The sequence below is a fragment of the Mus pahari genome, chromosome 16 (genome assembly GCF_900095145.1).
Source record: "Mus pahari chromosome 16, PAHARI_EIJ_v1.1, whole genome shotgun sequence".
Classification (NCBI taxonomy): domain Eukaryota; kingdom Metazoa; phylum Chordata; class Mammalia; order Rodentia; family Muridae; genus Mus; species Mus pahari.
The window spans coordinates 14,439,245-14,450,890 of NC_034605.1; the positions used below are offsets into that span (position 1 = coordinate 14,439,245).

The 11,646-nt window shown below is 39.1% G+C and overlaps 1 protein-coding gene across 6 annotated transcripts in view; it reads left to right on the forward strand.

Annotated features, from left to right (window-relative positions):
* Dip2c (disco interacting protein 2 homolog C) overlaps positions 1–11,646 on the forward strand; it is a 391,262-nt gene that overhangs the window by 290,029 nt on the left and 89,587 nt on the right. For all 6 annotated transcript variants that reach the window (XM_021215980.2, XM_029547700.1, XM_029547702.1 and 3 more), the window contains 3 exons: positions 1,661–1,754; positions 1,889–2,008; positions 3,148–3,262. In XM_021215980.2, coding sequence (XP_021071639.1) covers positions 1,661–1,754; positions 1,889–2,008; positions 3,148–3,262 — 329 coding nt within the window. The remainder of the gene's footprint in view (positions 1–1,660; positions 1,755–1,888; positions 2,009–3,147; positions 3,263–11,646) is intronic.

Below are 11,646 nucleotides of genomic sequence, written 5' to 3' on the forward strand. Positions count from 1 at the left end.
TTGAACATTTTTTCAGGTGTTTCTCAGCCATTCGATATTCCTCAGTTGAGAATTCTTTATTTAGCTCTGTACCCCATTTTTTAATGGGGTTTTTTGAATTTCTGGAGTCCAGCTTCTTGAGGTCTTGTCTGCCTTTTTATCCTACTGCAATATAGAAATTGAGAAGTTATCACTTCTTGTTCATTTGGTGAAGATTAATTGTAGGATATTAGAGGTTAATCCTTCTATCTTGTGTGTATTTACCATTCATCCCTTCATTCGCATCTGCTCACACTTGAAGCATCTAATAACGCTACTGCATTTACTTCTTTGTAATTGATATTCTAGCTTCCACATATAAATCACACCATGAAGTATTTTGTCTTCCTATGTCTGTCTGATTAACATAATAGCATTGATTAACATATTGTCCTCCAGTTATATCCATATTACAGTACATGGCAGGGTTTCATTCTTATGTCTTCAAAATATTCCACTGTGTATACATATCATGTTTCATATCCATTCTTGCATTGATTTATATCATATATCATGGCTCATTACATGACATCATTCATGAAGTGCTATAATGAGCTCATGAGTGTTATTTGTCTTCAATATACTAATTTCAGTTCCTCTGTAAATGTACCCAGTAGTAATCCTGTAGTTTTCTAGCTATTGTTGTTTTCAGGGTTTTGTGTGTTGTAATCTTCAAACCATTTTCCACTATGGCTGCACTAATGTGCATTCCCACCAAGTCTCTTTGAGAGTACCCCTTCTCTGAGTATTCACAAACTTTTTGGTTTTTTGGTAATAGCCACTCTGAGAGGGGTTATGACTCATTGTAGTTTTGACTTGCATTTCCCTGGTTTGCAGTGATGAGCATTTTTTTCATAAATATGTTAAAGATTTCCTATTGTTGTCTTCTTTTGGATATGTATGATGTGTGTGTTATGCTCTATGTATGTGCCTGTGCATGTGTGGTATATGTACTTGTAAGTGTATTTATGCAGGTTCCTATGTACATGTGTGTAGAAGCCAAGGGTAAATGTCCGATGCATCTATGTTTTTGAGACAGGGTCTTTACTCTGTGGAGCTGAAACTAATTGATTGGATTAGACTGGCTGGCCAGTGAACTTCAGGCTTTTCCCTGTCTGTGCCTCCTCACTCTCCCATGTGCTGTTGTTAATGAGACTCATATTGCATCATGTGCAGCTTTTTACATGGTGTTGGAGGATTAGAACTTCTGTTCTTATGCTTACCTGGAAGGACTTTGCTGACTGAGCCATCTCCCCAACCCTGTGTATCAGCTTTTGAAAAATGCCTGTTGGGGATTCTTTTTAATACAAGATTTTAACAAGAAGACTTGGACTTAAAATGGACTCTGTCGGGAGTAGTTGAGGAGCAGAGAGAGTGTGTAAGCCTCCAAGAGGTCACTTTGTCTTAAAGGATTATACCAGAGTATACCCTAATAATATAGTCTAACTTGAGTCAGCCATCTTCTTGTCCTCAAAAGCTCCTCTTGTGTTAGTCAACCTCAGTACCTCCTTGAAGTGCTCATGTTTATTTCTGCTGCCTGCTGAGCCTTGGCTTACATGTTTTCCCTGCATCAGAACAGCGAACCCCTCCTCCTGTTCCCTCAGCTCTTTGCTTACCTCTTGTGTTCATCCGTTGGTTTCAGAGTGTCATGAACATGATGCACGTCATCAGCATCCCATACTCGCTGATGAAGGTAAACCCCCTCTCCTGGATCCAGAAGGTCTGCCAGTATAAAGGTTGGTCTCTCCTGGGCTGTTGACTGATTTGGTGACAAGATAATTCACCATTCCCCACGAATCACAATTACCTGTCTTTTTTAGCTACACACAGTCTGGCAGTGGCACATGGTAACTTCTGTTCTCCTTTGTAGCAAAAGTGGCTTGTGTGAAATCAAGAGACATGCACTGGGCGCTTGTAGCACACAGGGATCAGAGAGACGTCAACCTGTCCTCCCTGCGCATGTTAATAGTCGCTGACGGAGCGAATCCCTGTAAGTGAAGCATCAGTTGTAGACTCTAAGACGGGCAAGCCTCAAAGCTCCTTGTTTTCCACTCGTCTTTCATGTCATTTTAATGCTTTAATTTTCTAATCTGTATCTTGATTGAGACTACCTTAAAATAACAAATCAGTGTTCCCCTTAAAGACCAGGGTATCAGTGGTTAAGGACAAGGTGTTCAGTCTGCAGGCCTGAGTCAAATACCCAGGTTCTATAGAGACAGTTCCTTTTTTAATTTTGTTGTCTCAACTCTGCAGTGGTAGTCAGATCATAATGCTTGAGGATTAAATGGGTCAGTCCCCAAGTCTAGTTATTGGCATAGAATAAAAGCTCAGGAAGTACTACTATTCTATGGTCTACTGTAGTTGTATCATTTGATAGTAAATTAAGTTTTCATTTTTTAACTCAACTTTGTTATTAAATACTTTAAAGCTCAGATAAAATAAGCTAGCATTTTTATAAAATACCTTTTATATATGTCCTGAAATAGCTTTTTTTTTTATAGTAGTCTACAACACCAGAAGACACAAGTCAGAAGAGAATTGAATAAAAGACTGTTTCTGACCTTATCTGTAAACTGTGCTTAGCTATATTTGTAAACTAAAGCAGGATATTCTTTTCTGATGACTGTTGGGTGACAGTGAAGTAGAAACAGATAACTTAGTTTATAAATGATCCCTTAACTTTTCAAAGAACTGCATAAACTATGAACTAATTACTTTTAATACACATCACCACACATCATCTTTCATAAATTAAAGTAAATTTGTATTTGAAAGTCATATTTCATAAGGTCTTAGTAATTAATGCAAATTAATTTAAGAGAAGTTTTCTTTGTATAGATTTACACTGAAAGTTGTAGCCCAGGTTTCAGAGAGTTAATAAAGTAAATTCATCAGCAAAAATGTCTTACATGTAGAAGTTTTAGTTTTAAAATTCATTTTCTAAAGGTTTGCAAATATTACCTTTCAATATAAAATAAATATAAATTGTAATAAATGTTTTGTTTCTCCATACTGCCTTACTCTGGTTATGTCTGAATCCTAACTTCAAAATCATTTTGCTATTATGGGATAATTTTAAGTCAGTCACAGTGTTGCACTTGTCTGACCATTGTCCCTCTTTCCCTCCAGGGTCTATTTCTTCTTGTGACGCGTTTCTCAATGTCTTCCAGAGTAAAGGCCTTCGACAGGAGGTCATCTGTCCCTGTGCCAGCTCACCAGAGGCCCTCACTGTGGCAATCCGGAGGTACTGGGTCATGTCAGTTATTCTATGCAGCGGAAAGGGGTGCTTAGTGCAAGCATAAGAATTGGCTTCAGCTTAAGTGTGGTGGTACATGCCTTTTTTTCTCAGCACTCAGAAATCAGAGGCAGGTGCAGCTCATGAGTTCGAGACCAGCCTGGCCTAAAATGTGAATTTCAGGATAGCCAGGGCAGTTATACAGAGAAACCCTGTCTCAAAAGAAGAATAGGCTTCAAGTTTTCTGTGGTGAGTTTATTTCATTCTTACGTGTAAGAATGGATTCTCTTGAATTTTCTAGATTGGCTACTTCAAATATTCCTGGTTCTCTCCAGATGAATTCTTTCCTGAGTTGTTAGAATACTATGTAGGAAGAAATGGACTTGGCATGATTTTCAGGTTTTAGCACTCAGTTTTCATTGGCTTGTATACAAATTTTAATTTTGGAATAGAATGAAGTAAATATTCAACCATGACCCTGGATATGTGGTTTCATTTTCATCTCTACTTTCTGTCCCATGGGTGAAAAAAGTGCTTTAAGAAACTGAGCCAGTTATAGAAGCACATACCTTTAATCATAGCACTATGGGTGGCAGAGGCAGCTGGAGGTGCAAGTCCTATCTGGTCTATAGAGTGAATTGAAGGCAGCTAAATATTACATGATAAGATCCTGTTGCAAAATAAAGTAAAAGCATGAAAGAGAAAAATGGAAAGGAGAGGGCGAAAAAAACAAAACAAAGCAAAGCTTGGTTTTCTGAGTTGTTGAGCAGTATGGTGATGCATCAGGAGTACCATGAAGACCAGCAATCTCACAGCCTGGGGGTTGAGTATCCTGAGATGCTTTTGCTGGGAGCAACATTAGTCAGTATTGATCATAAGTTATTCCAGCCTGCTTCAGAACAGCACAGTACAGGGAGGAAAGTGTTATGGAGATGTCAAATTTATTCTACTGGAGTGAGAAAAGGCAAGCCCTGTAAATAGATATAAGGAAGAATTACCTGATCAGCATCATTGGTAATTGGTGCTGGCTGTCAGTCACTCCGGCCTCTTAAGTTGCCAACACTAACATAAAGAAATGCTGACAACATATCCATCTTTGAAACTTATAACTTACTTTTCATTGCTCTTGGGCCCACCTCTAAGTGGGTTTCTATTGCAGGTAATGGATATATACTCCATGATGAGAAGAGGTTCAGTGTTCAAAAGTAGAAGCTGTGCTTATTTTTGTAGAGGAGATTGTGTTCCAGCCCTAATTAAATTCAGCATGTCATATAAATGAAAGTGGCATGGAATTTGTTTAGAAGAAGCTCAGCTTGAGTGGGAAGGAGATGAGGGAGGAGCGGGAGGATAAAAACAACCAAAATACATTATACATATGCCTGAAATTGTCAAAGAATTTTTAAAAATTAAAAATAGAGCTTCCTCAAAATCTTGACTGGAAGAGTATGTTAGTTACTTTCCTTGTGGCTGTGATGAAACACTTGACAACAGCAGCTTAGGGAAGGAAGAGTTGATTTTGGCTCACAGACTGAGCGTACACTTCATTGAGGCAGGGAAGGTGTGATAAAAGGCTATGAGGCAACAGGTTACAGAGAGATGCTCGCTGACTCTCAGCCGGCTTTCTCCTGTCTTGTTCAGACTGGCAACCCAGCCCATCAGCTAGTGCCGCTGCCATTCAGTGTATATCTTTTTTCCTCCTCAGTTAGACTTTGCTACAAATACCCTTCCATGTAGCCCCAAGAGGTTTCTTCCCTAGGTAATTTCACTTTCGGTGAAGATGACAATGAAAGTTAATCATTGCAAATAGATTTTTTTTAGGTAAGAAAAACTGTGATATTCTAGATTTTGTTGTATTATTAACTATGAACTGTGAAACTGAAAATTTTTAATCTTGTCAAACTAGAAATTACTTGTCATTACTTTAAATGACTGATAAAGCATGTTATTGGCAAGAGTCTCATCTCTGTGCTTTAGAGGTAGTGTGCCCTAGGTGCTTTCTGAATAACCTGACATGTATGCTTGACCTGAAACATGAAACACACTTAGTGTTGTATAGTGCAGCAGGGTTATCCTAATTATCCTCTTCCAAGATCACTTTAAAATATGAGTTTGATTTGTGCTCCTCATAGTGTAGGTATCACAAATAAGGAGTTTGGGGAGGGCCATGTATCTAAAGTTTGAGCCCAGCCTTGCTGATGTTCAGCCACCACACAACCTTCACCAAAGTACTTGTTTCAGGGTCTCAGATTATTCCACTGATGTGTTAGAGAGCTGGATAGAGTAATCTTTAAATTGCCCTTTGAGTATAAATGTTTAAGATTTGGTAGTGCTGTTAAATAGCAGCACAGCCACCAAATGTGGTCCACATGTATAGTATTGACTGTATAATTTGTTCGTCATGAAAATGTGCTCTTGCTAGTGAGGTTTTCATTGTGGGTCTTGGCTCATCACCAGAAAAAGATCTTGGTTTAATCGTCTCAAAGGACACTTGGTTTTCATCATCATTTTAAAGTGGCATTAACTGAGGAGAAGAGGCAATATGTCACATGGTCATGGGCCTGATTTAGTTGTTGCTGCTCATTTTTTTTTCTTGAAACATGGAATCTTGACATGTGCTCAACCTGGCTTTGAACTTGGATTCTATTTTAGTCTGTGTTCTATTGCTGTGAAGAGACATCATGACTCTTACAAAATTAAGTATTTAATTGAGGACTTGCTTAGGGTTTCAGAGGTTTGTTCCCTTTTCATCGTGGCAAGAAGCATGGCGGCATATAGGCAGACATGACACTGGGGCAGTAGCTGAGAGCTCCATTCAGATCAGTGGGCAGCAGAGACACTACTAGATCTGGCATGTGCTTTTTGAAACCTCAAAGCTACCCACCTCTGATAGACCTCCTCCCACAAGGTCATTCCTCCTCATCTTCAAATAGTGCCACTCCTTGATGGCCACTCTCTGATGACCCAGCATTCAAACATACTAGCCTATGGGGGCAAAGGGTCATTCTTATTCAAACTACCACAGACCCCTCCTGTCTCATCCCCACATTTTAAGCATTTGCTACCATGCCTGGTTACCTTGTCAGAATTTTTGCCAAATGATTTCACTGAAAAAAACTCATGTAGATATTTTAAAAGTTAATTTATTTACTTGACATTCTAATCACATCTTCCCCTCCCTTCTAGCCTCTCAGTCCCTCCCTCTTACCCTCCCAATCCCTTTCAACTTACCTCCCCCCTCCCTCCTCCCTTTCCTCCTCAGAGAAGGGGGAAGGGGAGGCCTTGACATATCAAATTACTGTAGTACTAGCTGCCTCTTCTCCTATTGAGCCTAGACAAGGCAGCCCAGTTAAGGGAATTGGTCCAGAGACCCATAGCCAAACATTAGGTGTTAGCAAGGGGATTCTTGTAGAAGGTGGGAAGAAGGATTGAAGGAGCCAGAGGGGTCAAGGACACCACAAGAAAGCCTACAGAATCATGTGATCTGGGCCTATAGGGGCTCACAGAGACTGAACCACAAAAGAGCACACATGGGACAAACCTGGGCACCCTACACATGTGTAAGAGATGTTCAGCTTGGACTTCGTGTGGGAACCCTAACTGGAGCAGGGGCTGTCTCTGACTCTGTTACCCACCTTTGGACCCCTTTTCCCTAACTAGATTTTTCTTTTTTCCTCCAGAAATTTAAAGATAATGGATCAAATGAGAAAGGTTTGTCATTTTATGAGTCAAAATGAGTTATTATCTGTGTATAATCCTGAACTATTTTCAGTAAGAACATTTTATAAACCTTAAGAATTCCATTTATACAGTTTTATATTCTTGGAGTCATTCAACACTCAATATTTGACATCTCTGGCAGAAAGCTAGTGTATGTTCTCTTGGACTCTGTCTCTCATACGTGTAGCTTTAGTTACTACAGTACTTCCTCAAACATGGCATGTTGTTGTGTTATGCAAGCTGATGTGACTGAGATTGTCACCACAACACTCTACAAGAGCTAGAAACTGTTTATATGATATCTGGGTTTTAAATACAAAGAAAATATCTAAAAACACTGGAAAGCATAAGGGGCTAAGGAGATGGCCTAGTAAAATGCTTAGTATATAGGCATATGAAGACTGAGTCCTTTTATATTTTGGGCAAATAAACCAAACAGCAGACCATGCCAAGATGATTCCACGTGGGAGAGGTTTATTATGCAGGAATGGGGAGGGTGGTGAAGGGTGGGTAGAAGGGCAGAGAAGAAGAGGAAGAGAGAGAGAAAGAGAGAGGACAGAGGAGAAAGAGGAGAAAGAGAGGAGAAGGGGAGAAGAGAAGAGAACGAGGAGGGGGTGATCCCCTAATTTATACAGAAAATGACGTCACACCAACTGAGCCAAGTGGGTTGTGGGATTGAGGGTCGTTGTCCCGGCAACGCAGGTCAAAGGTCACATGGTTAGGCTGGGGCTTGGAGTATCCTGGTGCTAACAAGTCCAATCCACACTACCCGTATTTTGAAAAGGGTGGGGTGCTGGGTACAGCAATGAACACCTGTAATTGTAGCATTGGGGAAGTAGAGACAAAGGAAGATCCCTGGGTGGAACTCATCAGTCAGCCATTTCTGACAAATGGATAACCTCCAGGTTCAATGAGAGATCCTGTCTCAAAAAATGCAATGGAGAGTGATTTAGGAAGATACCCCATAATTAACCCTTGACCTTCACATGTTCCTGTGTGAGCACATGCACAAACACACATGTACACACATACACATGAAAAGAAAAATAAAACTCTAAGTGGATTCTGTAACAAGTACATCTTCAGCTTATCCCCCAAAAGCACATCACCATGTACTCTCTGGAAACAGTAGAATATGAGGCCAGATCCTATGCTCAGAGAGCACATGTGATTATCAAGTGCTAAGTGCAGTAATTTTCTACGGTTTTACAACATAAATTTCTTTCTTAGTTGTTGCAACTGATAGGAAATAACACACTTCTTGATAATTCAATTCCTGCCTACCAACTGAGACTAAATTTCTGCCAAGTGTCCAAGTGATACAATCTCTAGAAATGAATTTACTTTCTTTTCTAAGTTTTGACTGAGAAAAGAAAAACAACTGCTCACAGAGGATCCGACTGTGTCCTTCCTGAAGTTGTTTCTACTTCTCTTCCCAATGTCAGGGCAGTCTCTGCCTTATGGTACCACCTTTCCTTTGCTAAGCAGAGAGATTAACGTGCTGTTTCTCTGATGAACTGACCTCTGGACCTCTCTGGAAGATAGTATTCTAGGGCCAGGGATACCTCAGGCCTCCAGAGTATGGTTGGCTGAGTTTACCTTGTCTGGACAAAGTCCTTTCACAGTACCTCGGAGCAGTCTAGAAAACCAGTATAGAGGAATGGGGTTGGGTGGGTCCTGGCCCAGATATGGTAAATAACATCCTACTACACCCTCTGCAGATTTTCATAACCCTCCATACAACAGGGTAATAAAAGATATACATCCTATTCTTAAGAGCATTTGAATGTGAAAACAGCATAGACCTTACAGAAAACTGCAGAATACTAAGAACTTGATTGCCTTTTTTCTTCACACTTCTTAATTTATACACACATTTTCCCCATTTTTTTTTTATCTCTGTTTCTGTGGCTTGGGAACTACATACCAGACCAACATCTCTTTGGTGGGTGTATGTGCGTTAGAGAATGTGAGAATGCATCAATCTGCTCTGTATTTTCCTTTCTTCCTCATATGACAAGTTGCAGTCAATATATAGGGACATGACATGTAGTTCATTTAGTATCTAAAGGAGGACATAACGACCCAGTCTCCTTTACTTTCTGAATCCGTATTCTAAGCACATGTGCATTCTCCCACTGAAGCATATTCGCAGTAAGTGATAACATGGCATATATGAAGACCAGGCATCTCAGTAACAAATTCCCCCGGATTCCCCCTAGGAAAACATGGCCTATGAACCTTAACCATTGCATGATTTAATTCTAATGTATAGAATAAAGCTACTATGGGAAATGTTGAGGAAAGGAAGAAGGAATGAACCTATGTTTTTCCATGGATAATTCAAGAAAAAAAGCATTTGAGTAGTACACAGAAAGCCAAGCTTTTGGAGAAACTGTGCACTGTTGCAAGTATAAAACATGCTAATTTGATATTGGAAGGACCACTGTACATAACCTGAAGCCAAGGAGGGATAATCTATTGGAGTCATGTACTAAAGGTGATAATCCAAGTTAACAAAAACTAGAGAAACAATTACAAACACTGGGAAGGAAGTACTTTACCTACAGTATTCCAGTGTACCTACTGTCACTTAAAGCTTATCTGGAAACAAATATAGAGAACTATCACCACAAACAGTGAAAAAATTGTATATTCATCAGAATGACTGTGCAAAGTTTTAAGAAAAGGCACAGTGTAGCAAGGTATGATCCATGCCCATATTACCATATACTTAAGTGCTAAGAGGGAAAGATAACCTGAGGCCAGGAGGTGAAGATCAGCCTGGGGAACATAGACACAAAATAATATTGCATCAAGATTTCAAACATCTGTGGTGAAAATAAATCTCCTGATCTCAAAACAGTATATTCATTGACAAATTTACAAGATCATTATCAATGGAAATGGAATGCCAGAACAAGGATTCAATGCTAATGACACATGGATGTTACAGTGTTACTGGTCCCCAGAAAGACACTGCACTTTCTGTATACAGCTGGGAAGGCAGTCCATACAAGGATAAAGAATGCTCACAAGGAATAATTTGTGAGGGGGCATAATAAGTAATCCCAAAGTGAACTTGCTCTGATAGAAGAAAAAACTAGCAAACTTGTTCTAAAGCAGTTGTCCTAAACCTGTGAATCACCACCTATTTGGGGGACGGGGGTCACATATCAGATATACTGCATATCAGATATTTAAGGTTAATAACAGTAGTGAAGTTATAGTTATGAAGTAACAACGAAATAATTTTATGGTTGGGGTCACTAAAACATGAAGGCCTGTATTAAAGGGTTGCAGCATTAGGAAGGCTGAGAACCACTGCTCTGAAGGAAAAAAACCTTTCTTACTATGGACTGCCATGGGTTGCCAAGGATGCCGTTCCTAATTGGTTTCAGAAACATTTCATCCTGGCAGTGGCTGCTCACAGCAGTGAAGTTGACTGGGTGACAGTTGCAAGATTGTTACTATTCCTAGATGGCTATTCTGTTTATCCTCCTAATGAAATATTCATTGAGAAGGGTTCTTGCTACATGCTTTCATGAGCCCACCTGTCTGACTAGAATTTTCATGGATGAGTAGTTAGTATAAAAGCACTTTGTTGAACAGAGTGTTAGCAGCAGTAAACAGGCAGGTGTGGGTATGGAAGGTGTTGGGAAGAGTAGGGAGTCACCTGTGCTATTAACAATGCTTGGAACACAAACACAAAAGACAGATATGAGTTGGCACATACTATTACCTGGTGCTGTTTTTTCATGATAGTGTACCAAGGTATTGATAGACTCCGTGTGTCAAGTGGTATCATAGGGAAGATGCCTGAGCTCCTTCTGCAACACACACGCACACGCACATGCCCCTTTAGAATCCGTCAGCTGGAGGAAGTTGGATATTGAGCTTTTTTCACATCAGAGGCTCCAGTTACCCATTTATGGAATATTGTAGAAGAGGTGATCATGGTAATAGAGGTAGTGATAACACTTTAAGAGTGCCAATGATGGCAAGGTGAGATGGACTGACTAAAGGACTGAATCATTTGTGACTAAAAGACATATCGAGGCCAATGGCTCTGGGGGAAACATTTTTTTTCTTACAATCTTTTCATTCTTGATGATAGTAGAGTTTTCTAGGTATATATTTTTTGCTAGACTTATTCATGTGGAGTTAATTTTTGCTAAGAAAATTGTATGTTATATACAGTATAATATTTATTAAATGAAATTAGATACTTTAAAGCTATCATCTAGACATTAAATGATTGGTCAGTAAGATATAGAAAAATTGAGCTTTTATTTGAAAACTATTGTGACAAATATTGGGTTATTCATTTTAATATTAACATATATATATATATATATATATATATATATATACATTTACATTTTTTTGAATTTGAAGTAGAGTTTTTGTTTTATCCCTAAACCTTTTGGGTCTTTGTGAATAACCATGATGACAATAAAGCGTTGTTTTGAGATACCTAAACATTAAATAAATTATAAATTCATTAATTTCAGATTTTTTCTAACAATGTTTTCCAAAAAAAAAAAACCAAAGCCCATGGTTCCTTACTATACCTAAGTAGCATAAGCTACTTTGAAAAAATTTATTCATTCATTTATTTATTATTTTCTTTACATTTCAAATGCTATCCCGAAAGTTCCCTATACCCCAACCCC